This window comes from Polypterus senegalus, chromosome 4 (genome assembly GCF_016835505.1).
Source record: "Polypterus senegalus isolate Bchr_013 chromosome 4, ASM1683550v1, whole genome shotgun sequence".
In the NCBI taxonomy this organism is placed as follows: Eukaryota; Metazoa; Chordata; class Cladistia; order Polypteriformes; family Polypteridae; genus Polypterus; species Polypterus senegalus.
Genome location: NC_053157.1, coordinates 139,069,091 through 139,096,233, shown reverse-complemented (window position 1 = coordinate 139,096,233; position 27,143 = coordinate 139,069,091). Strand labels below are relative to the sequence as shown.

Sequence of the window (27,143 nt, the reverse complement as noted above, 5' to 3'; positions counted from 1 at the left end):
TGAACAGGTAAAGTTTTCTTGTTAGTCTCTTTTACACATGAGCAACAAACTCTAGGAATCGACACAGCAGCAAACTGTGATTTTAACTTCACTTTTTGTCACACTTGATTTAGTCAGATTTTCATTCTGCTTTAAATCAAGACTAATTTATTCCAAAACCGATCTGTAGCTTCAAATGGGGCATCTGGGTTAGAGTACCAAAAAAAAAACCCAACAGCAAGTTGAATTTCCAGCATCAGCTTCAACATCATACGTCGGATACTTTCTCACTTTTTTCTTTAGCCCTGCTGAACGGCACACGCCAACACCCACACTCAATGTGAAAAAATAGCTATCCATTATTACATTTATAAAGTCTTATTTTGTACAAAATGGTGAACTAGAAGAAAAGTGTGACAAGATGCTCGGATTGACATTACATTCACTTTTAAAAAATATTTAGCAATGCTCACAACTTTAAGACTATGCTTTTGTTTAAATTAACATTTTGCCCATTAGTGTTATTGTTACAAATTTTAGTCCCAATATTATAAGAATTGTTAATTACATGGAAAAACAAACACTGCTTACTTGTTATAAAGTATATCTATTACATAAGCTGAATTTGTGAAAAAGACAATGTTCAGCATTACCTTGAAAACTGTATTTTTTCCACTCAAATGTATTATGAGGAAAAATACATACATACATACATACATAACATATAGCCCCTGGCCTCTGTATGAGTGGTCAGTAATTATACACATACAGACACTTGAACACTGTACTTTTGAAAATACAAGTTCATGGATGGATGTTGTTTCAGATGATTGTCTGGGAAGCACTTTGTCATCTTGGTGACTCTCAGTGGATCAATGAAGGTTTGTGTCACAAAGTTGTGGGTTGACCAGTAGCTAATGAGGAAAGACAAAAGGCAAATATATTAGAGATGATCACAAGGTTATATTTAGGGAATTTTCAATAATTGTTTCACCAGGTAAAGCATTTGAACCATCTTCCTATAAGCATATGAACACAAGAGCAAAAAATATTATATACAGCTAAAAGCATATTAATGATATCATCATAAAATGGTGATGATAGCAAAGACTGAATAAACAAGGAGAAATTATTTTTTCCCCCCAAAATGACGGCTGGGTTTTACAACTTATATTGTAAGTACTTTACATACCTCAGAGATCTAAATCTGCCTTAAAAATGCCTAAAATATATTTTACAGACTAAAACCAATTTTATTTCTTTTCTTCATTGGTCTTATTGTTACAGTTTAGCCAAATAATAAATAATGAACAACTTAAATAAAACGGAAGGAGTTTGAAAATAAACAGTACATTTTTTAACGGAATAAGGAGCGATGATTACAACCTTACTTCCAAATATTTCTATATCTTCTTGATCTTGTTTGAGGTTAAATGGGAGCCACAGGCTATCCTGATAACACATGGATATTTATTTTATCATTATATTGGCAATATTTCATTAAAACAAGCAAGATAAAGAATAAAGAACCCCAGTCAAATTATTAAAATAAGGAGATCACAAAGAGATAGTTTTAAGTTACAAATGTAATAAATATGTTTCTTATTTCACTTATTATAAAAATAAGGTAATTAGAACCAACGCCCAGCACTAAATTTGTTTTCTTAAGGAAAATTGTACTGCTGCGTACCATGTTTCAGAAATCTGAATGGATGTACTGTATGTAAATATTCTGCAGATGATTTAAAGTAAAACAAAGCTTCTTGCAAGAACAAAATTACATTTTTCCCTCCAGATTACTGGTAAGCAGAACATATTAATTAAAAAAATAATTGGTAACACACCATGTCACTTTTTATATTATCTATTGGTCTAATTAAAAAACTTTTTTTTTTTTTTTTAATTGTTTTAATATACATGTTTAAAAGTATCACATTTTGGTTTTCATTTTGCTGCTTGGATATCAAACTGATTATAGTAAAGTTAACTGTTTCAATTCTATACATTTATATATATCAAGAATGTATTAATGTAACACAAAAAAATATGTGGAAAAAAAAATACCTGGTAACTAACAGACTGCAACAAAATACATGAGCAATGATTACATAAAGTGTCATAACAAGAGTGATAACTTTTTTCAGGTAAATGTGAAGGAAACTAAAGACATACAAAGAGACAGCCAAAAGGTAATGGACACCACACTCTTACTTCAAAAATGGTAAACTGCTTGGATGAGTCACTTCCCACAAACACTGAACTAATCCAGCGTTTCTCAACCTTTAAGTATTTGCGACCCAAGTTTTCATAACAGTTTTAATCGCGCCAACCTGTTTTTTTGAAAGAAGCCCACTAATACCAATTTGTTTTTTTTTAAATTAATGATATATCATAGATGCATATTTTATTATACCTACTTAACTTTTATAGACATTTATCTAACTTTATTTTTCTAGTATCAGATTGTAGTTTAAGTTGATTTGTTTTGCTTTCAATAGATGGATTTTTCATATTTTTGATTCTTGTTTTCTTTTTTTCCACATCTTCGTGCCCCCCTTTTTGTTACTTTGCATCCCACTAGGGGGGCCCACCCCACAGTTTAAGAACCACTGAACTAATCAACAATAACAAATGGCTGGTGCTACAAGCCATAGCAGTGCTCGTTTAACCACAGTGCAAACCACGGGCAATAAATCCGGCAATACTGTAAGTTCACAAGTTGGAAACTTTAAAAAGCCAGTTGCCAAATTTTGTAACCTGATGAACTCAAGGTTCATCATTGATGAGCATCTTACGTACATATTTAGCAACAAAACTGACTGCAACACCTCAATCATTTTGCTGTTTTAAAATATTACTGTTGTCCAAATATCACAATTTTAATTAAACAGTCTTCAGGACAATATTCCTTGCTAAATCCTGTATTATTAACTGAAAATGCTAATTGTATTTTGTCAAATGTGGGTTTCTATTCACGTTCTGTTCACAAGTTGTAGGTTCAGAGAGCAGAACTGATTTCACTTACATTCATTGCATAAAATTTTGCCAGGACACCCCACTAAAAAGGAAAAGAAAGTCCTCGTACTGTTCTCCCCTTTTAACCATTTTCATGTAATTGAAGTAGGTTTGAATGAAGGCTTCAATATATAATAAAATAAATATAAATGCAACAAACTAAAAATAAAAACTCTAGTGGCACATTAAAAGCTACAGTCTGGCATTATCACGTACTGGGGGTACTCACTTCGGGATCGAATGTAGCAGTCTTGACAGTTGAGAAGTCCATTGCGGATTCGCACATCTGTTCCGGTGGTGGTGTCGCCCAACTGACCTTTACAAATTCCACACTACAAAGAGAATACAGAATTAGAAAAATAAAAATTACATTTGAAACGGGGTGGCATGGTGGCGTATGGGTAGCGCGGCTGCCTCGCAGTATGGAGACCTGGGTTCGCTTCCTGCGTCCTCCATGCATGGTCTTCCTGTGTCTGCGTGTTAAACCAGCTTGGTGTGTGTTTGTGTGCGCGCATATGCCCTGCGGTTGGCTGGAAATGGCTCCAGCAGACCCCCGTGACCCTGTGTTAGGATATAGCGGGTTGGATAATGACTGACTGACTTTTGAAATGAACTGAAAAAAAGAAATACACAGGAATATTAAGTAAAACAATAGTAATGCCAACAAATAAGGCACATCCATTTTATACAAAAATATCAGAAGCTGAGGTAGAACAACACTAATTGTAGGAATTTACAATTTTATTATGAGATATTTTAACTTTTTGACTTTGCACACAATGTAAGACTTGGCGTTTAAAATGTTTGTGACCTATAGTCCTGTTCTAGTGCCCATTCAATTTCTGAACTCACTTAGTCCACAACAGGCTCACAAAAAGTCAAAGCCCATCCTAGCAGCATCAGGGAAAGGATAGGGACAATATAACTGCTGTGAGTCTGCTCACATTTTTGACACTAGGTAAGTTAACAGTTGCCAGTCAAACTAACTTGCATAATCTTGTGATGTTGATGGAAATCCAGAAGGACATAATGTGAATGTGCCAACTGTAAATAGTAAGTGACAAGGTTGGAAACTAAACCACCAAGACTCTATATGTTATGAAGCAGCAGGCCTAAGAATTGTGCCAACATGGTTACCAAAAATTAATGATACTTACAATTCCAAATAAAAAGAAATTAAAAAAATTTCCCCATGTAAAATAACAACATTTACAGATTGCATTTCCAATTTAATAATGCATATTGAATCAAGATACCATACTGAAGAATTGGAAACATCATTACATTTTTGAAATATCTGTATAATATGAGCTTCTTAGCTTAAGCACACTAACCTTGAAGCAATGAATGTGAAAGTACAGGCTCAACGTTTCAATTATCATTGCAGCTCCTTTACCAAGTGGATGCCCACAACTTGAACACAACTTTTTTCCACTGACAGACCTACTAGGGAAAAATAGTCCAGGGTCAGCAACTGTTGATTTAACTTATTTGACTTATGTTTCTGTTACAGAGCACAGGTTTAGTGGGTTGAATAAATTAAAATATACATAATGAATAAAATAATAATACATAAAGTATTAAAAATGTAAAAGTACCCAGTATAACTTCTTTATTCATATTTGGAAAGGTCTTTGCTGAAACAGAATGTTCCAACCTAAATGAAAATGAATGCTGCTTGGCTGCACACACACACAAAAAAAAATGCAAAATCGGCATAGTACATGAAGCAATATTCAATACACAAGAAATATAGGTGAGGTGCATACTGTATATTTGTTATTTCCCAAATATTTCATATGATACTAACCGAGTTGTGCTGCCACATTCTCAAAGTAAAAACAAGGATGACAAAATTGAACTGAAGCCTTTCCTTTTGAGACATGGTAATTTCTTTTTTACTTAAATCTGAAAGGCATAAACTGTTGCATTCCATGTTTTATCATCAATACCAGGAAGAACTACAGCAAACGAATACAATGAAATGCCCTCGGGCCCAGTGCAGTATTATCACTTTCCCTACTGCAGACACACATATTGGTTAGACAGCAGCATCTCTTCCACACTATTAACAAAAAGAAAGCCAAGTTAAAATTAGGTAACAAGAAAAGTAAATTAATCCTTGATCAGAGCCTACCCGCAAAAGGGTCTCACCATGGGTCAGGGGTGTCGAACTCAGGGCCTGGAGGGCTGCAGTGGCTGTAGATTTTCATCCTAACCCTTTTCCTAATCAGTGACACAGTTTTCACTGCTAATTAACTCCTTTTCCCTTCCATTTTAATAGCCCTGTTATTAAGGATTCAATCCTCTGAATTGATTCCATTCATCATTAAATGACAGCCAAACAGAAACTTGATATGAAACAAGCCAACAGATGACCAGCTAAACTGGGATTTCTAAACTCCAGCCATCACTTTTCTTTATTTCCAGATATTGTGTGAGGGGCGCAGGTTAGCTGGTCATGTGGCGTCTTGTTTTGCGTCTCATTATTGTTTGGCTGCTAATAAAGGAAAAAGAGACAACTAAGGAGCCGGAGTCAAGTTAATTAATTAATTAATTTATTTTTATTAATTTTATTACAATCCATACAAGTTAATTTAAACTAAGGCAAAAGAAGTTAATTAGCAGCCAAAACTGGTGACTAATGAAAAAGATAATGGAATGAAAACCTGTAGCCACTGCGGCCCTCCAGGACTGGAGTTTGACACCCGTGCCATGGACAAACAGTTCTTACTTGCTTAACACTGATGTCATCAAGTAGTCTTTTCTCTGCAATATGACAAAATGTCACCAGATTCCAACCAACTTAACTCTTTCCTGCTCTTATACCTAATTTTCTACTACACAAGCATTAGCTGTTCAGGAATTTCATAATTACCAACATCATTGATTTTGATGTGCAAGAGAATAACAGCTAATTGTTTTACAGAATCACACCAGTATCTGGTAATATGGCAACCTGTAAATGTCTAAAATATGTAAGGAACCATCTACTACTTGATATGGACTACCCATTTCCCAAAGTAAAGACAAGGTCTGACTGTACCACAATTATAATGTTTCTGGTGTAATTATTCAAAGAAAGGCAAACGTTGTCTTGTTCATGTCAAGTGACTAGATACAGTACAGTGTAACAACATAGGAGTAAACAAAGCTCCCCATTCTTGCCTAACTGTAATGGATAATTTCACGTTATAATTGCTGCATTATTTTTTGTTTTAGATTAGCCCTCCTCCTCAAAACTATCCTCTCAATCTTTATTTAGGACTGACAACACAAACCTAAAAAATAACTTGAGAAGCAAAAAGACATTAAACAGTATATATATATTTGATCCAAGTATTAAAAAAAAAATCGAATGGTTCAGGAAAAGGAAAAACAAGTTCACTGTTTAAAGGTGAGCATTCCTGCTATAGGCACTTGGTGCAGTAAAGACTAATTAACTCCTGATCTGATGGAATTTTATTCAAGCAGCACTAAATGAAATAAGGCATTATTTGTAAACCCATATCATATTCCAACAAAAAGTTATGACAGGAAAGTTGCTTATGCCCATTCACAAGAAGTGTTACAAAATGTATAGCAATAATTACAGACCAATACATCATACTTGAATTCTTAATAAGGTTGTGGATGATAAAGAATGGTTACATTTTGACGAAAAACATCATTAATTGCAAATACAGTACAAGATGGATGACACACACCTAAAGGAGGGATTTATGGGTTTAGTCTGATGCAACATTCTCAACATCCAGGCAGTGTAAAAACCATTGAGATTAAATCAAGGGGCCTTGTTCTTAAACTCTATAATGCAATGATGAGACTACATCAGAGGTACTGTGCATTTCACTTCACCACACTACAAAAACATGTAGCAGCTCCGGAAACTGGAAACAGAAGCACAACCAAGTGCTTGCCCCAAATAAAATATATGTCTAACTTTGGAACACCGAGAATTAATATTTTTCACATTACATTCTCAAAGGCATTGATAAAATTGAGTTGTCAGAATTCTTTCAGTTAAGTAGTAAATTAAAGGGAAATTGAGGGGAAGTACATTTAAGAAGCACTTCATCATGTAAACATTTATCACTTTGTAGTGTCCTGAGAATTTGAATGAAGTGACCATGTCATGTAGTTGAAATTAAAACCGTGAAAACTGTTTTTAAATGTACCTGGATCAGGTAATGGCACCACAAAACTACTAGCTAACTACACACTTTGATGAACTGAATTGCTCTTCTCTCATGCCCACCATTCTTGCATGCCCCCATTCTCTACTTACTACCAACTTATCATATACAGTATATGAGATTTTAACCAAATGAAAATTGAGGTGTAGCTTTACAGTAGTAAGTTAACTGAACCACTGCATAGACCTCTGTACCTGTTGGGAGACTGATTTTGTAGATTAGATGAACATGGAGATGATTTTGATGGATTTGACGCAATATTTTCATATGACCCAGACCTAGAATGAGGGAAGAAAGGTGTTTGTTTAATATTTATTTTAATTGTAAATTAAGATGAAAAGGACAAATCATATTTCAGCATTCTTTAAAATGAGATACATTATCAAATGTTGTATATTATAATTTAACAAGTAATTGCAGTATGTAATGAAGTGCAATTGTTGTCATGAGAGAGGACTTAGACTAAGAGGACATCTTCAACATCTCTTATATACATTTGTCTTCTGGTTCGTCCGGCTTCCATTTCAAAATCGGTCCCCGCCCACACGCAGCTGACACGGCATTTCTCGATTCCTATTCTTCGTCTTCCATGTCATGCATTATACTGGCCTGCTGAGCGTAATACATCCAACAAGTACTCAAGGTGCTGCCACAACGGTAAAGTGGCTTTACCACCTTTGCTGGAGCCATCTGTGTCTTAACAACAGCTTCTTACACAGCAAACATCAGAAGCTAAAAATTATCGTGAACACATTTGAGAATACAAATCTTCTCTAGCGTTTGCTTCCATGGGTGCACAGATAACTCAACCTCCTGGCCACGGACCATACTTTTTTAAAACACACGGGCAAATTTATCACCAAATCTCTCCACTATACGCTAACACTTCTACCTCTCCAGGATATGGACAGTTGTATGTTTTTGACACAGAGTAAGCTACTAAAATACGCTAACAAAATAAAACAAATTCTGCATGCAGCGAAAATGTACTTCTCCAGCTAGATTCCAGGCTCAGAACCATCAACCCCTTCGCTAAATCATACAAACACATGCATGAAATCGCTCAGTCCAATCCAGCAGCATCTGTACGAATGGTTTTCAAGGAAACCCCTATTGCAGGATTTACGACGATACAATGCCCCCACGTCACACCGATGTTGCAGCGATTTTCGTCAGAGAAGATGGCGAAATGCCTGCCGAAAGGGACATTTGCATCTATCCCATAGGCAACTCCTGTAAACAGATTTCCACGCTCAATATGAATTGCGATACTATGGTTTACCCACTTTTATTCCCTTACGGAGACATTGGCTAGCACAAAGATTTACAACATGTTCCCGATAAAAGAACCGCCAAGAGAATAAGTCTTACTCAATGCCAATTTTACACGTACAGATTAGTAATGAGAAATACTTTTAGTATTTTGAACTCCAGCGGCTATTCGAACAGTACGTCGTAGATGCGTATGTTAAAACAGAGGGCGCACGTCTCAACTACCTCAAATTACATCAACAAGATCTGCACGTTGAACTATCAAACGCACTGCAAGCAAATGCTGAAAATAACGTTCATGTAGGCAAAATGACCATATTACTGTCCACATTTCCAAGAAGTCCAAGATACATGCAACAAAACTATCAGGATGCCATGGCCATAGTACGTAAATTCGGAAAGGCTGACTTATTTATTTTCACTTTTACATGTAATCCTGCTTGACCGGAAATTCAACATCCACACTGTGTCTTTCAAGAAGTATTTATTTCTTCTTGATTTCTGAATTCCTTTCTCACCGTTTTCCATTCCTATTCTTAAACCGCTGTATGCTACGGCGGGCATCGGCTAGTAGTAAATATATATAGATGATCGAACACACAAATGGTAGAATGAAGTAATACAATTCCCACATAAAGCACAAGAGTTGCAAGGAGGCATGTCACCCATGTATATCAGCTTATATATATCTCAATTAATTCTTCCATCTTATCCAAAGTAAGGCACCGCCATGGAGCAATTTCAAACAAGACCACCAAGAGCCAACATATTGCTCTACAGACCTTTTCATTCCATCCATCACAGACTGTGGATTCCAGTTTCGGTCCAAAGATGCAGTCTTCTTCCACAAATCATCCTCTTCTTTTATTAGAGGCTGTTTGTTATTCCAAGATCCATCTGTAATTCCAAGATATTGTTATAAATAGATGGAGGGAAAAAAAAAAAAAAGTTGCATTTTACTTTATTCTATTCCGGCAATCAGAATTCAATACCTATTCAAAACCAAAAAGATCATCACTTATGTTTACAGAATTTTCACATTGACAATCATAATAATAACTATTGATAAACCCTATTGGATGGTAGCAAAAGCCAATGTTAAATAAGTTTAAGTACTAAAATTAGCAGAGTGTTACACTAGGCCACTTCTGAAAGTATGAATTAATGCAAATTCCTACTTTTCAAGTTTTTGCTTTCAGATTATTTCAGTTTGAGGAAATAGATAGATAGATAGATAGATACTTTATTAATCCCAAGGGGAAATTCACATAATCCAGCAGCAGTATACTGATACAAAGAAACAATATTAAATTAAACAGTAATAAAAATGAAAAGAATTAAAATAAAATTAATGTTAGCATTTACTCCCGGTGGAATTGAAGAGGCGCATAGTGTGGGGAGGAACGATCTCCTCAGTCTGTCAGTGGAACAGGACAGTGACAAAAGTCTGTCACTGAAGCTACTCCTCTGCCTGGAGATGATCCTGTTAAGTGGATGCAGTGGATTCTTCATGATTGACAGGAGTTTGCTTAGTGCCCGTCGCTCTGCCACAGATGTTAAACTGTCCAACTTTAATCCTACAATGGAGCCTGCCTTCTTAACAAGTTTGTCCAGGCGTGAGGCGTCTTTCATCTTTATGATGCCACCCCTGCACACCACCGTAGAAGAGGGCACTCGCCACAACCGTCTGGTAGAACATCTGCAGCATCTTACTGCAGATGTTGAAGGATGCCAACCTTCTCAGAAAGTATAGTCTGCTCTGACCTTTCTTACATAGAGCATCAGTATTGGCAGTCCAGTCCAATTTGTCATCCAGCTGCACTCCCAGATATTTATAGGTCTGCACCCTCTGCACACAGTCACCTCTGATGATCACAGGGTCCATGAGGGGCCTGGGCCTCCTAAAATCCACCACCAGCTCCTTGGTCTTGCTGGTGTTAAGGTGTAAGTGGTTTGAGTCGCACCATTTAACAAAGTCTTTGATTAACTTTCTGTACTCCTCCTCCTGCCCACTCTGATGCAGCCCACAATAGCAGTGTCATCAGCGAACTTTTGCACGTGGCAGGACTCGAGTCATATTGGAAGTCTGATGTATATAGATTGAACAGGACCGAGAAAGTACAGTCCCCGCGGCCCCTGTATTGCTGAACACAATGTCAGACCTGCAGTTCCCAAGACGCACATATTGAGGTCTGTCTGTAAGATAGTCCACAATCCATGCCACAGGTGTGAATCTACTCCCATCTCAGTCAGCTTATCCCTAAGGAGCAGAGGTTGGATGGTGTTGAAGGCGCTAGAGAAGTCCAAAACATAATTCTTACAGCACCACTGCCTCTGTCCAGGTGGGAGAGGGATCGATGAAGCATATAGATGATGGCATCCTCCGCTCCCACCTTCTCCTGGTATGCGAACTGCAGAGGGTCGAGGGCGTGGCGGACCTGTGGCCTCAGGTGGTGAAGCAGCAGCCGCTCCATGGTCTTCATCAGATGTGACGTCAGAGCAACAGGCCGGAAGTCATTCAGCTCACTAGGACGTGATACCTTTGGGACAGGAGTGATACAAGATGTTTTCCAAAGCCTTGGGACTCTCCCTGTTCCAGGCTCAGGTTGAAGATGCGCTGTAGAGGACTCCCCAGTTCCAACGCACAGGCCTTCAGCAATCGTGGCGATACACCATCTGGACCCGCTGCTTTGCTGGCACAAAGTCTTTTCAGCTCTCTGCTCACCTGGGCTGCTGTAATTGTGGGTGGGGATGTCTCACCTATGCTGGTATCAGCAGAAGGATGGTTGGAGGATGCAGTACTCGAGGTGAGAGTGGGTTACTGTGATCAAACCTATTAAAGAAGTTGTTCATTTGGTTTGCTCTCTCCACGCCTGTCTCGATGCGGCACCCGCTTGAGCTGCAGCCAGTGATAATCTTCATCCCATCCCACACTTCCTTCATGCTGTTGTTCTGCAACTTCTGCTCCAGCTTTCTCCTGTACTGCTCTTTCGCCCTGAGCTGGACTCGAGTTCCTTCTGCACGCACTTCAGCTCATGCTTATCACCACCTTTAAAAGCCCTTTTCTTCTGGTTCAAAAGGCCCTTGATGTCACTTGTAATCCATGGCTTGTTGTTAGCATAGCAGCATACTGTTCTTACTGGAACTACAATGTCCATACAGAAGTTGATGTAATCAGTTGTGCATTCAACAGCCTCTTCAATGTTCTCACTATGTGACCCAGCAATATATCCCAGTCTGTAGTTCCAAAGCAGTCTCTCAGAGCCTGCTCTGCCTCAGGGGACCACTTCCTGAATGAGCGTGTAGTTGTAGGTAGCGCCCTCACTCTTGGTTTGTATTGAGGCTGAAGCAGAACCAGGTTATGATCTGCTTTCCCAAGCGCAGGCAGCAGGGTGGTGCTGTATGCGTCTTTAACGTTTGCATACAGTAGGTCGATAGTCCTGTTTCCCCGAGTGTTACAATCCACATACTGGGAGAAGGCAGGTAATGTTTTGTACAGCGTTACATGGTTAAAGTCTCCAGCGATTAGCACAAGTGCCTCAGGGTGCTGCGTTTGTAACTTAGCAACTGCGGAATGGATGATGTCACTCGCCATCTCCGTTCGCTTGAGGGGATGTAAACAATAACAGCAATCACGTGTCCAAACTCTCTGGGCAAGTAATAGGGGCGCGGACTTACAGCCAACAGTTCGATGTCCCTGCAGCAAGTGGAGATTTTAACGTTTACATGTCCTGAGTTGCACCACTTTGTATTGACATAGAGAGCGAGTCCTCCTCCTTTCTTCTTTCCACAGGTACTTGCGTCTCTGTCCGCTCTAACTGTGCTAAACCCGGGTAGCTCCACGTTAGCATCTGGGATGATAGACGTTAGCCACGTTTCACTAAAACACAGCAAGCTGCATTCTCTGTAGTTTCTGACATTTTTCACCAGCACAGCCAGTTGGTCGATCTTATTTGGTAGTGAGTTTACATTTCCCAGGATCACAGAAGGCACCGACGGTTTATAACGCCATTTTCTCTCAAGTTGTCTCGATTTAATCTTATTTTTATCTTTTGCCGCTCGGCTGCCCGATATCGTCTTCTTACCTCGTCAGGTAAATAAGGAACCACACCGGCATAAGCATTTCTTCTCAGTGCGTTAAGCTGACTTCTTGAATAGGCGATTCTCGGAGTGTAAAATCCATGTCAAATAGTAAAATAGTAAAAATGTGTAAAAGTGTCCAGGGAGCAATTCCACATAAAAGAAAGTGGTAGAAGTGATCAGTGAAATAGAGAAAAATAGAGATAAAAAGGTAAAAAGATAAAGTCGTATACGGAGCTGCTCGAAAGGCTGCCACTCGGATGCGGCGCCGGAAATGATCTAATAGAATAAAGCATGTGAGAAAACATGCATTTCCATTTTGATTGTTAAATATTTCACCAGCAAGAACTGTGTACTATTGTTTTTTGCTTTTCATAAACAGTAATAACTACAGTTAAACTATAAAGTTAATTAGCTAAAAAGTAGACAGCAACAAAATATTAGGCAATAGAATACATTAATTGAATACAATTACATAATGAGTTGGTCATTTTAATTGCTGAGGGTTCCTACCATTAGGTGATGTAAATTAACAAAGACAAAAGCATGCAAATCAAAACTGCACACTTATTTCAATGCCAGTTTGCATGTGGTCAGCAAGACTGGTAAAAATGAATTAACTTTTTGGGGTTCAGACAATCCATTTGCCACATTTTCCATGGCCCAAAAAAATTAACTGATAGCTGCTTTAAGATAAAGTAGAATGTGCCAAAGTAGACAGAAAAATACCATATGACAGAAGGAGGATACAGAGTTGTAAGCAGGTTTAAACGTTTCGTGCTTGATTCACATTTAATTTCTATTGTAAACTGTAATTAATGATTTTTTCTGTATGTTACAGAAAGTATTAATTGTGTGGGACACATGGCTGGCAAGAAATCGTACAGGGCAAGATTACTTTATGTCACACAGAGAACTGCCAGACGAAGGAGTTTCAATGGTAGCAGCAAAGTTCCTGCATGGGGCCAACGGGATGGTACACCATTTAATTGTTAACAAGTACCTCAGAAGACCATTAAGAAGAGAGGTGCGAAGCGGAGTGCTTTGGTGAAAGACTGTGCTTGGCAAATGAACAAACTAAACCATCAGACAGACAGTAAAATAATTATTTACTGTATGTAATCCAAGTGACACAGCATACTTCAGAAAGGAAAGGAATTACCCACATTTATTTTCACCTTGCAAATTTAATCAAAATAAAAAAAATCAAAGTTTCAACATATTGAAAATTTGATGGTACTTATTTATGGGCAAAGCTGTGTTTCACTAGAACAGAAATTTGAACACTCACTAAAAACCTGGTTGATGCTTATACTGAAGTTACAGTTTTGCCTTTAATTTAACTCCTTGCTTCATTAATGCATTATATATAATTAAAAGTTATTATCAATATTAAACTGTTTTCAAGTATCAGCTTTAACAACAACTAAAGATGATCAAAGTGTGAAATATTCATGGCCTCATGTTCTGCTTACCATGCTATCATGCCAGCATAGTCGTTTACTCCTCAGTGCTTCTCACCTTGAGCAGGTTTGTCAGACAAAATGCAATTCTATAACTTTAGGTCATAATGGTCATATTCAAATGCATTGTCAATGCATACTTGGACAATTTTTAAATTTTAAACACACATACATGCAGACAAAAATCAGTTTTCTCTAACTAATTGACTTTAACATTTCATGGCAACATTACTGTAAATTGTGATTATCAAGTTAGTAATGAAAAAACACCATTAACAAAAAACAAACAAATAAATAAAACTTCTTACCATGAGTGAAATGAAGCTCAGATGTGGCTTGTTGACTATGGTCTGTTAAAGGCCTTTTGCAGTTTTGTGGGCTATAGACAACAGTATTTGTATTAATTATATTTTGAGTGTGCAGACTGTTAAATAAAGAGAAGAATATAAATATTTTAGTATCTGTAAATAGTTTCTGAATTGTGCATCTATATATTTATTGTGAAGCACAAAACAGCAGAATATAAATATCTTGAATCTTTACAAATGCTTTGCAAGAATATAAGGAAAATCTACAGTAATGCCTACTTATCATTTTATACTGGTAGCTGTGGCAAAAATATGAGCAGGTTTATCTCATTTCAATGGGCCCTGCCTGGTACGCATCCAATAGGAGGCATCTGGGGTCATTCTCACTTGATACTCAAACAACATTACTTTAACTAGCCAATATCTTTGGTGGTATTTGAGCTTGTGACTGACAGTAGGTGATACTACCCTGTACAGAAACTAATTTTGACTACTTAAATGCAAATCATCAATTTTTAACCCTACTAAAAGCTCAAAATGATATGTGAAGGCATAGATGCCCATTTACTAGCGAAGTAAGTGATTTTGGCAAGGATTTGCTCCCACTTTAGCATTACTATATGGCACAACACCCTCATCACTGACACTAAAGCACCAATTTAATCGTCAGACTCACAATATCCCCCGACGTAGGCAGTGTACAGTACACTAAGACAGTTTAATTATCCAAACTCTGCCATCTGCTCCTTCCTAATATACACTAAGGAAGCTACTATTTTTAGGTAGAGGACCTCCGACTCATATTTGTGAGTGTGGATTCCCTTCCTAACTGTTTCACATGACTGAAAAATCCTTCTGGTAGGTGATAAAACAACCACTCAGACAAGACTAAGAGGAAATATTATATATTTGTCACACACGTGCGAGTAGGAGGCAGCTAAAGGGCCTGAGTAATTGTAATAAAACATCCAACCAGGGGGTGGTGGAGTGCGCGGACCCCCTTTCTCAGTCCCCTACAGAACTTTCCTGGGAAATCCTGCAAAGTTCCGGCGCCTCAGAAGATGTCACTTCCGAAGCCGGCCCCTTTGATGATGTTGCTTCCGAAGCCGGCCCCTTTGAACATCAGTTCCTCTCCAGACCTTTAAAGCCTCCATCTTGGGCTACTATAGCCAGTTATCTTTTGGACTCTGTGATATGCACATTGTGCTTTTGATTCATAAAACCCTTTTGCAGCTGGGGAAAACAATATACGGGTGGCTGCCCCAAACCTTTATAATGTCTTGGACTCGTATTTATGACAGTGGCGTAGCCGGCAGGATGAAGTCCCAGAAGAAACCTGGGCTTGGCATGTAAATAACCAGGTAGGAAAGTACTGGGGCTGAGTTTCTGGTTCAAGTGTGTTTGGGGGTCAGGAAGGACTCAGTACAGGCTCAGATCCTGAAATACAGCACCGGGCTTATAACTTACCAAAGGGAGAGTGTGAAAGGGACATGAAGACATAGGCTGGTTTCTGGGGATGAAACAAAAAGGGATTATGTTCTCTCGGAGGAGAGAGCTGAGCCGCCCATTGGGACTGAGGTCCCAGATAAATATGGGCTATCCCCAGTCCAGCAGGCAAAAATAATAATAATAAAAAAAAAAACTGGGTACTTGATCCAGAGAGGCGAGTCCAGGAGCAGGCTATGGCCCTCTGGGAGCAGGTGGCTGTATGGCTAAGGCCATTTGAATTAACCACCTGCCAGATAGTTCAACAGGTAGCATGCCTTCTCTTCTTAAAAGACCTCCCTAAAAATTTTAACCAGCTGGACTGGGGTGACTTTCACTCTATGGAAGAGCTTATAAAGCTCATTAAGTCACCTGAGACAGTCTCAAAATCTGGAAGAGTAGAACGGCCCTCTAGTGGATTTCCTAGAGATCACGTCCTACTGAATAAGTTTCTTACATATACATCGGAGCCTGTTTCTGAGTTCCCGGGCCACCGGGCGTGCGACCTACCTGGGAGCGAGGCGGCAGGTAGGTGGAAGTTTTGGAAGGGGGGGTTGGAGATGGTTTGTGCACCCTTGCCAACCCCGACATGTTCAAATACAGGATCAGTAGTCATTAATGGTTATAAACTCCATGCCCTCTTTGATACCGGCAGCAACGTTTCCACTGTTGATTGCCGATATGTTTTACTGCGACAGATAATTAAAGAAAAGACCAGTATTAAATGTATTCATGGAGACACCCAGATGTACAACAGCGTCCTGTGTTTCGCGAGTCAGGGAGGATCGCTAAAAAAATTTCCCATGGTGGTCCACCCTAATCCTCCCTTTCCAGCGATTCTAGGGCGGGACTGGTCAGAAAATAAATGTGGTAAACTGTTGACCACTCCTGATAAAAACTTAGGCCTCATTATAGATGGGGATAACTCATCTCAAGTGGTCTCCACGCCATGTACACAGCCAGCGGAGAGAGATACGGAAGCCCACGAGGAGGACGGGGAGATTCCTGGTCCGTCACAGGCAAATACGTCATCCACCTGCTTCTCAACGATTTGAGGTCAGACCGGACCCGCTCTCCGACATTTATTTTCAGTTTAAACAAACACTGGCTTCTTTTAAAAGGGAGCAGTGGAATAATGGCTCCCTAAAATTTGCAAAAAATGCAGTAGCCCTTGTCAATGGCCAACGCACACACCAGCCCATGCCACAAGGACCTTACTTTGTAATATAAAATGATCTATTATATTGGGTCGCGGAACATGGGGCGGAGGTTCGCAAACTGTTAATTCCACGAACCTACCGGCGGCAGGTTTGTGAATTAGCTCACGCCCACCTCCTTGGAGGCTATTTAGGCTCCGAAAAAACTTTAGAGCGGATTAAATTCAGATTTTATTGGCCGGGAATTAACGAGGAGGTTCGCCGTTTTTGTATTTCTTGTCCAGAATGTCAATTGCTGCAAACTGGACTGTGCTCCTCTTGTTCCCCTTCCCTTAATTGATTTCCCCTTTGAACAAATCAGAGTTGATATTGTAGGACCTTTGGAGCCCTCAGCCTGAGGACATAAATATATATTAGTCCTCGTGGATTATGCGACCCGATATCCGGAAGCTGTTCCCTTACGCTCAGCTACATCTAAAGCAATCGCACAGGAAATAGTAGGAGTATTTGCGTATATCGGTATTCCTAAAGAAGTCCTACCGGACCAAGGAACACTTTTTACCTCAGAGACGTTCAGGGAAACGGCCAAGTAACTGAAAATAAAGTACTTAAAGACCGCGGTGTACCATCCTCAAACTGACGGTCTAGTGGAGAGATTTAATCAGACTCTCAAGCAGATGCTTCGCAAGGTGGTCAGCGGGGATGGGAGGAATTGGGATCAACCCCTCGTTCTCTTTGCCTATCGAGAAGTCCCACAAGCCTCTACGGGGTTCTCTCCTTTTGAATTGTTATATGGACGACAATCCCGAGGTATACTGGATATTTTAAAAGAAGGTTGGGAAAAAGAGGCTCTTCCCTCTACAAATATTTTGGAATATATCGCACGGTTACACAATAGATTTAGGAAAATCCAACCTATTTTAAAAAGTCATATGGAAGAGGCACAAGCAGCACAGGCCCGTTATTACGATGTGGCATGACACTCCGAGAATTCCAGCTGGGGGATTGCGTCATGGTATTAGTTCCCACCTCCTATTTTAAATTGCTCAACCACTGGCAAGGCCCTTATGAAATTAAGGAGAGAAAAGGATTGGTCGACTTTTTGGTGAAACAACCCAATTGTAAACCAAGTGAGAGGGTTTATCATGTGAACTTGCTGAAGCTGTGGAAGGAGAGGGAACCAGATCCCTCCTTCGCTCAGCCCTGCTCATTCTTTGCTCACATAGAAACCCATAATTTCGGTGAGGAATTAACTTATAGACAAAGACGGGAGCTGGAATCAGCTATCCAGTCCGTCTCAGAGGTGGTGAGTGAAAAACCCGGAAGGACCTCTCTGATTGCGCACAACATAGTGACTGAAACAGGGGTTATAGTCCAGGAGCGCCCCTATAGACTTCCTGAGGCAAAAAAACAGAAGTGGAGCTGGAAATCAAGCGGATGCTGGGACTAGGAGTAATTGAGGAAAGTTATAGTCCCTGGTCCAGCCCAATTGTCTTGGTTAGTAAGCCTGACGGCAGCTGGAGGTTTTGTAATGACTTCTGTCAGCTTAACCAGGTCTCCCTTTTTGATGCTTATCCCATGCCTCGCGTGGATGACCTCCTCGAGAGACTTGGATAAGCTGAATTTTTGACCACGCTTGACATGACAAAGGGGTACTGGCAGATTCCTTTAACGGACTCTGGTGGACAAAGTGCTCCAACCCCATAATGCATATAGTGCTGCCTGTCTGGATGACATTGTCATCTATTCCAGCACATGGAAGGAACACGTACAGCAGGTCACTGCGGTACTGCGGACACTAGGAGAAGCTGGGCTTCGTATTAATCCCAAGAAATGTTTCTTTGGATGGAAAGAGACTAAATAGTTGGGCTACCTGGTGGGTCAGGGTACCGTGAAACCACAGTGTTCAAAAATAGATGCCATTGTTAAATGGTCCCATCCGCGAACAAAGAGGCAAGTCCAAGCCTTTCTCGGGTTGGCCGGGTACTACCGCCAGTTTGTACCTCGGTTTTCAGAGAGAGCGGCGCCCTTGACTGATCTTACAAAGAAGAGGGCCCCTAATAATGTGGTATGGACTGACAAGGCGGACACTGCATTTAGTGACTTAAAACAGGTTTTTATGTCAGCACCAATATTAAAAGCTCCTAATTTTTCTCTCCCTTTTATTCTCCAGATGGACGCTTCAGACACAGGCCTGGGTGTCGTGGTGAGCCAAAGTGTCGATGGTGTTGAAAACCCCATCATATACCTGAGCTGGAAACTGTTGGATCGGGAGACCAGGTATGCAGTGGTGGAAAGGGAAGCCCTTGCGATCAAATGGGCGATTACGCAGTTGAGGTACTACCTCTTGGGCCGGGAGTTCACTCTAGTGACGGATCATGCTCCTTTACAGTGGATGGCCCTTCACAAGGAGTCGAATCCACGGGTCACTAGGTGGTTTCTTTACCTTCAACCTTACAAGTTTTCGCTTATTCATCGTAAGGGTTCTCTCCATGCCAACGCTGATGAACTGTGCCCAGTGCAGGACGCCCGACCCGATGGGTCTGGGCTGAGGGGGGGGCCTTGTCACACACATGCAAGTAGGAGGCAGCTAAAGGGCCTGAGTAATTGTAATAAAACATCTGACCAGGGGGCGGCGGAGTGCGCGGACTGTCTTTCTCAGTTCCCTACAGACCTTTCCTGGGAAATCCTGCAAGGTTCTGGTGCCTCAGAAGACGTCACTTCTGGTTCTGGCCCCTTTGCTGACATCAATTTCTCTCCAGACCTTTAAAATTTCCATCTTGGGCTACTAACCCTTTTACAGCGAGAAAAACAACATACAGGTTGCTGCCCCAAACATTTATAACGTCTTGGACTCGTATTTATGACATTATATATTCTCTCTCTCTCTTTCTCTATATTTAATTTATTTTTTTATTTTATATATATATATATATCTAAATATATATATATATATATATATATATATATATATATATATAAATATATATATATAAATATATATATATAAATATATATATATAAATATAGATATATAGATATATATATATATATATAGATATATATATATATATATAGATATATAGATATATAGATATATAGATATATATATAGATATATAGATATATATATAGATATATATATATATAGATATATATATATATATATATATATATATATATATATAGATATATATAACGCACTCCTCTCAGGACTACCCGAAAAAAGACATTAATCTATTACAACTAGTGCAGAATGCAGCTGCTAGAATCTTAACTAGGAAAAGATGATGCAATGACTTTATTTTTACATTATGTACATTAAAGAACCATCAACAACAAATCAAATCAAAGTAATAATATATTGAACAATTATTATGAAAGTAAAGTTGAATAAATTGGACTCTGCAGCTGCATGAATAAAAAGTAAAGTACCACTTCTGGTTAGCGAAAATACCCCAAACGTTGATAGAAATCTACTTTTTGTACCTAATACTTGTATGCAAAATATTGTTGACCTAAATTAAAGCGTATTCAGGTTATCATGTTTGCATACACACACGTCTTTTGTAGTGAGAAGTGAGGTGCATGCATGCGCCATCTACCGGTAGTGACTGTGGTTAAATGTAAGCAGAATGGACTGCGCCCCACCCACACACATAGATTTAGAATTTTAGGACTCCGGGAGATCTAAAACGTCAAGGTTCATCAAAATCTTGAAAAGGAATTTTTGGAGGATTCCAATACTTTCCCTATACTGTACTTACAAGAAAGTAAAAAAAATATGAATAGAAGGAATGACAAAACCACAGCATCGACCCAGAGGTATGTGCTTCATTTCAATGAATTTGGCCTAAGAAGAAGAATTCAAACAAAACCTTAATGTGTATTGTTATCACTCTGCTCTAGGTTTTCCTATTGAGACAAGGAAGTGCCATTCTTCGATAATATGGAACACATTATCTTGACATTTTTTCAGAAGTCCTAAATTAATTTTTGAAATATAAAAAGCTTGATGATATACAGAAGGTTGTTTTACATTTCCAGGCAGGTGGAACCTGCTTTCTAATATGACAATAACAGTCATATTAAACTACAGGTGTAGTAATGGAGGGTATTTCTAAGTGGTTGTGACATATCAAAGATACACAAACTCTTAATATATTTGAAAAAACAATATATCAAGAAAGTGAACATTATTTTAAGGATGAAAGCTATTCAGTGTTCACTTGTTTCTTTACAGATTGCTAGTGATATACCCACCTGTCTGTCTCTTTAAGGAATGCATCCGATTTCCCAATGGTTTCTTGATTACTACTGAAAAAAATTTTGTGAGCATTTTCTTGCATATTGGCATTTTTCTGGCAGGTTTCAGCTTTCTCTCTCTGTTAAAATAAAACAATACACATTATTTAGATGCAAATGCAAGGCAGCAATTAAAGTAATGGTATCCTGCACAACATTAATGGAATGTTATGACTATCGTAATTATAGCAATTTAAGTGCATTTCAACGTTCCTCATAACCAAAGAAAAAATTGATCAATGAAAAATGAAAAAGATATGTATGCCCAATGACCGCACAGGCAGCAGCTCAACTATCTGTATTTTCATATTTCAATAAGTCATTGTCAATGTTACTTTTATTATACATTCCATGTAAACTGCAGAAAGAGAACCTCACTCTCGCATCTTTAGAAATTCTGAAACCATTAATGAAAACCAGACATGTTGTTTTTACTCAGTTAAGTTACTTTAATGCTGATAGTCTGGCGAGATCCTGTCCACACCTATAACACCCACTAGCTTTCACTTGTTGTTCTGGCACTATGTGGGTTCCCAGAATTTTGACAACTGGGGAGTTATTTTAACATGGACCCACAGTAAGTGACAATATCTGAGGTAAGATAAGAAAATACACCACTGAATAAATTAAAGCTTTATGGCCTCTAATGAACTTTTTTGACAAAAATATTATTTTAGAGGATCACACAACATTCTTCATACTCTCATCACAACCAATGCTCCACAGCGTAAATTTCTAAATAACAAAATGAACACCAGTACTTGCCCAGAGTACTTCCTTTCAATTACCTGACATATTTACATTTCAATTATTTTTTCTTGCAATTTCAATAGTTTCTAAGACCCTGTGCTGTTACACAGCTAGTAAATGTATAATTGTTAATATATCTGGGCAGCATTACATGAACTGATGGAGGAACCAACTGTGACATACAAATAAAATATAAATAACTGACAAATAAAGAGAGGAATGCCATTCGAACACTCAACAATTTGTGGTACTCATCCCAAATCAGTAATTACACCAAACTAAATCCCAACAAGAACTGTTTTTTACCAACTCTCTTGTATTAAGATGACTGAAGGTGGATGACAGAGCGGGATCTAACAAAATTGTCTTAATTTCACACCAAAAATCTTTGGAGAACACTACAGATCCTCTACAGTGATGCAACATGGATTGCATGGGCACAAAAATTATGAGAAGATGGTGGAGATGGATTGATCATATCATTCAGCAAGAAAAGTGCCACTTAGCAGGATGGGGAAAAAGAATGAAATGATAGACGTGTTTAATATATTTTATATGCAAAAGGAAAGTTATGTATGGAGTAAGTTATCTTCCTCAGTATTTTCCCTTAGACCCCTTGGAAGTTTTCCTGGCAGTAGCCATACTCAGATACAGAACACATAATGCCAGAAATGGCCGGCCTGTGCCTACAGTGCTCAAATACATTGAAAACTAGGATGAGTTACTCAGTGAATAAAACTGGATCTTATTTGGGAAACAAAAATTGTGGGGAAACAAACATTAATTAACTCTTGATAATCAATAAATATTAAGTAAAGCAAACATATTGACTCCACAAAGTCCTTGTATAACCAACTGAAACAGGTTCTGTGGTTATGACATTTTTAATTTTGCTCTTACTGTTAGCAAAGGAGCTTTAAAGAGAGGTGTACTGAATATAATAAGAATGTAGAGTTAAAGCTGCAGAGAGTACAGATGAGGTGATCAGCAATTGATTGCCTATGGACATAAAAGGATCCCTCTCGTCCTTGATCTCATTGGAACAGGAGGAAGAAGGCACATGAAAAAGCAAGCACCCATCCTCAAGGGGAGAGGCAAATTGTCATTATTGAAACAAGCTCAATGTGAATAATGCAAGAAACAGTGCACATAAGAGAGAACACAGAAACATAGGTTTCTGAAGAGAGAGAAAAAATAGCAGTAATGGAAATTTACTGTAGCTTGCATACAAGATTGCAAGTCAGATATACCGTACTATTACAAACCAAGTAAAATAAGAAGCTGCTTGCACACTATGAAAACTATAATAATATTCTAATGAGGAAAAGAACAATACATAACAGCTATGATGTTTCAAGGTAAATGCCACACCTCCACATCATCCAAATAAAGACACAAACAGAAAAATAGACTTCATGGAAATGTCTATTATGTAATCCACTAAGTAGGATAATCAGCAATTGAAGGCACCGATTGCCTTCACACTGGACTTGGCCTGAGTAGCCCTAATACTACCGATTGCTTTTTTATTTAAAATTTTTGCATTCACTCTTGTTTACTTCAAGTCAACAAACTGCAGGTACAGGTAAACAGAAAAAAAGGAGTAAAATGAAGCTATGACAGCGGTACATGGCAGAAGAATGGAGACAGCTGTGAAATTTCAGATATGAAGCATGTAAAGACTGAAGGAAGCGGAGGAACACAAATAACATTATTCCATCTCTCTTACAGCCTGCATTTCAAGAAGCTCCTGCTTGCGTTCCCAGTCTGCCAGTGATCGCACTATTGTTCCATCTGGATCCAAGGGTAACTGAGGTTGGTCACTACGACTAGGGGAGGACAACGTGGATGAGCGGGGTGTCAAGGGTGTTACAGTTTCCTCCAGGATTTTACGTTCCTATAAGGCAATTTTTATTAGTTTTACACAATAACAAGTTTCAATCTTCCAAATACAAGAAAGAAGAATTGAAAAAGCGATATACCTCTTCATGGTACCTACGTCCCTCCTCTTCCACTTCTTTCTGGGCTTTCTCCCATTCTTGCTTTAGCTTTTCCTGCTCCTTCTTATACTTCTCCTAATAATTTTAAATAAAAAAAAAAACAAAACTTTTGGACACCATATTTACAAAATGTAATAAAACTTGCAGACTGTCATTAAATAGATAGCACACACTTATTAGGACTGCATGTATACTTCCTGTACAGAAATATTCTGATAAATATACTAAGTAAGACTGCATGTACACTTCCTATACAGAAATATTCTGATAAATATATGAACAAATTTGGTAAGATTACATAACACATGAAAAGCTGCGAAAATATTAAAAGTACCAAAAAAAAAAACTGCATTTGTTAAATATTTGGAAAACCAGACACTTTTGTGCCTCTTGTCCACTGTTGAGTTAAGCATTTGCATAAAATGGAATCTGAAATGTTATATTAATAGTTTTAATCATACCAAGGCATGCTCAGTGTGGCTTTATTGTCAAAACGATCGATCGATCGATATAGATAGATATATAGATAGATACTTTATTCATCCCAAGGGGAAATTCACATCAATCACAATCAATTATTCATCCATCAATTTACTAATCCATCTTAATCCCATCAGGTGCCAATGGGATTATTAAAAAAACACTTCAGATGAGCAGTAAGTGGTTTGAAATAAATATTTACAAGTGCAGCACTACTGCTTTCGACCACAGAAGACATTAATATATGTGCTTACATGCAGAACCTATCTGCATAGCTGATATCACTACTTGTTACTTATGGTTGTTGTTATGCCTGAACTTCACAAAGATATGGAGGATGCCCCACAGGATCAGCATTTTAAGTGTGGACACCCAGTACGGCAGCACTGTCCAGTACTCTTCCAGCTCAGTCATCAAAGTGATGTTCAGGTAGAATGCCCAGTGGGGGCTGGGTGGTCTCGTGGCCTCGGAGATCCTGCAGATTTTATTTCTTTCTCCAGCCGTCTGGAGTTTTTTCTGTCCTCCCTGCCATCGGATCTTACTTTTATTCTATGTTAATTAGTATTGCCTAATTTTATTTTCTTATATATTTCATCATTTTTCTCTTTCTTCATCCTGTAAAGCACTTTGAGCCACATCATTTGTATGAAAATGTGCTTTAGAAATAAATGTTGTTTCTGTCCAATTTTGCATAAAACATGTGATTTCTTATCTTACTAGTTTATTTTTACGATGTATATATATTAATCACCGAAACATTCGATTGTCTTTGTCTAGCTATCTGTACACACATTATTTCCAGAAACGGAATAGTTCATTTTCTGTATGACAATTGAACTTAGAAAGTTATTTTATATAGCTGTACTTCACTTGCACTCACAGCTTTTAAGTAAGGAAGGACAACATGCAGAGTATTTACTCGTCCTTTTTCACTTGAACACAACAGATTGCAGCTTAATCATTTAGTGTGTGCCTGTGATAGTGTGTGTTATGAATGGGATTCACATATTACACAAAGGTATAAATCAATCTGTGTTACAGAAATGTTATGATCATTAGGTATCTTTGATGGCTGATCAGCATTCAATAATAGTTGTGCAGATCCAGATTATCCTACCAGGGCATCCACATTTACAGCACAGTGGATTCTTACCTCTTGCTGACCTAAATTCTGCCAGTAAGGAATAACAGAAATCAACATGTAGCTTGCAATCAATTATAAACAACTAGCATGTTATAGTTTAAATAAGTGGCCATCCATAACAGACAATCATACTAGAAAAAAATGCATACAAATAGTAACAACGTTGTGTAAAAATGAATTGCCTGTGTGATTAGTCTCTTAAAGTTGGAAAAAAATGTGATTGAAGTTGACTCCTGTTTTGGTTGGTGTACTGTTGGTAGAGGGGACATGAACAGTCATACCTTTGCACATGATTATGCGCCACAGAATTCCCAAGACAAGCAAAATGCATGCTAAGAGTTGTGAGTATGCACACCCAAGGCAGATACAAGTGCAAGAAAAGTTGACTGGAATTACTGCAGTAGGAGGGTAATTTAATTCAAGAAGCCCTAAATTCATCATCAACTCAGGAGTCTTCATCTGAAGTGACTATCTATAAATGACATTTACAAGCATTCTACCAATATTTACCAATCAAAAACAGTAACCCTTGCTAGAGCCCACTCTCTCAACTCAGATCGTTGAAAATGACAGTTTTCATTTTATGTTGCATTTTTCATTTATTTATTTTTTTTAGAACATTAGAACAATCTAAGCGAGGCAATCCAGCCCAACAAAGCTTGCCAGTCCTATCCACTTAATTCTTCTAACAAAACATCAAGGCTAGTTTTTAAAAGTCCCTTAGGTCTTGCCGCCTACCACTCTACTTGGTAGCTTATTCCATCTGTCTATGGTTTTCTGTGTAAAGAAAAACTTCCTAATGTTTGCTCAAATTTTACCCTTAAGTTTTCAACTGTGTCCCCGCGTTCTTGATGAACACATTTTAAAATAACAGTCTCGATCCACTGTACTAATTCCCTTCATAATTTTAAACACTTCAATCATGTCACCTCTTCTTTTGCTTAAACTGAAACTGAAAAGGCTCATTTCTTTTAATCTTTCTTCCCTGGAATCAGCCTAGTCTCGCTTCTCTGGACCTTTCCATCCTTTTTGTAGTCTGGAGACCAAAACTGCACACAGTACTCCAGATGAGGCCTTACCAGTGTGTTATAAAGCCTAAGCATAATGTCCTTGGACTTGTATTCCACACATCAGGGTGCTATATAACATAACACTGTTAGCCTTCTTAATGGCTTCTGAACACAGTCTGGAAGTTGATAGTATAGAGTCCGCTATGACTCCTAAATCCTTCCCATAAGGTGTACTCTTTTTTGTTTTTCAGACATCTAATTGTGTATTCAAATCTAAGATTTTTACTTTATATGTGTAATACTTTACATTTACTGACATTCAATTTCATCTGCTACAAATCTGCCCAAACTTGTATGCTGCCCAAGTCCTTTTGTAATGATTTAACAGACTCCAGATTATCTGCTAATCCACCTATCTTGGTATCAACTGCAAATGTAACATCATGTTACTTATATTCATATCTAAATCATTTATATATATTGAAATAACATTGGCCCTG

At 38.3% G+C, this 27,143-nt stretch overlaps 1 protein-coding gene across 11 annotated transcripts in view; it reads right to left on the bottom strand.

Annotated features, from left to right (window-relative positions):
• Positions 1-205: 205 nt before the first annotated feature.
• The window catches only part of LOC120527673 (LIM and calponin homology domains-containing protein 1-like), a 332,902-nt gene continuing 305,964 nt past the window's right edge, over positions 206-27,143 (bottom strand). For 9 of the 11 annotated variants that reach the window (XM_039751350.1, XM_039751351.1, XM_039751352.1 and 6 more), the window contains 9 exons: positions 23,992-24,084; positions 23,739-23,906; positions 21,218-21,339; positions 14,314-14,429; positions 9,245-9,359; positions 7,385-7,468; positions 4,329-4,440; positions 3,224-3,326; positions 206-893 (listed from right to left, as the gene is read on the bottom strand). In XM_039751350.1, coding sequence (XP_039607284.1) covers positions 868-893; positions 3,224-3,326; positions 4,329-4,440; positions 7,385-7,468; positions 9,245-9,359; positions 14,314-14,429; positions 21,218-21,339; positions 23,739-23,906; positions 23,992-24,084 — 939 coding nt within the window. In that variant the 3' untranslated portion in view covers positions 206-867. The remainder of the gene's footprint in view (positions 894-3,223; positions 3,327-4,328; positions 4,441-7,384; positions 7,469-9,244; positions 9,360-14,313; positions 14,430-21,217; positions 21,340-23,738; positions 23,907-23,991; positions 24,085-27,143) is intronic. The other 2 variants (XM_039751353.1, XM_039751356.1) reach the window with 2 other exon arrangements.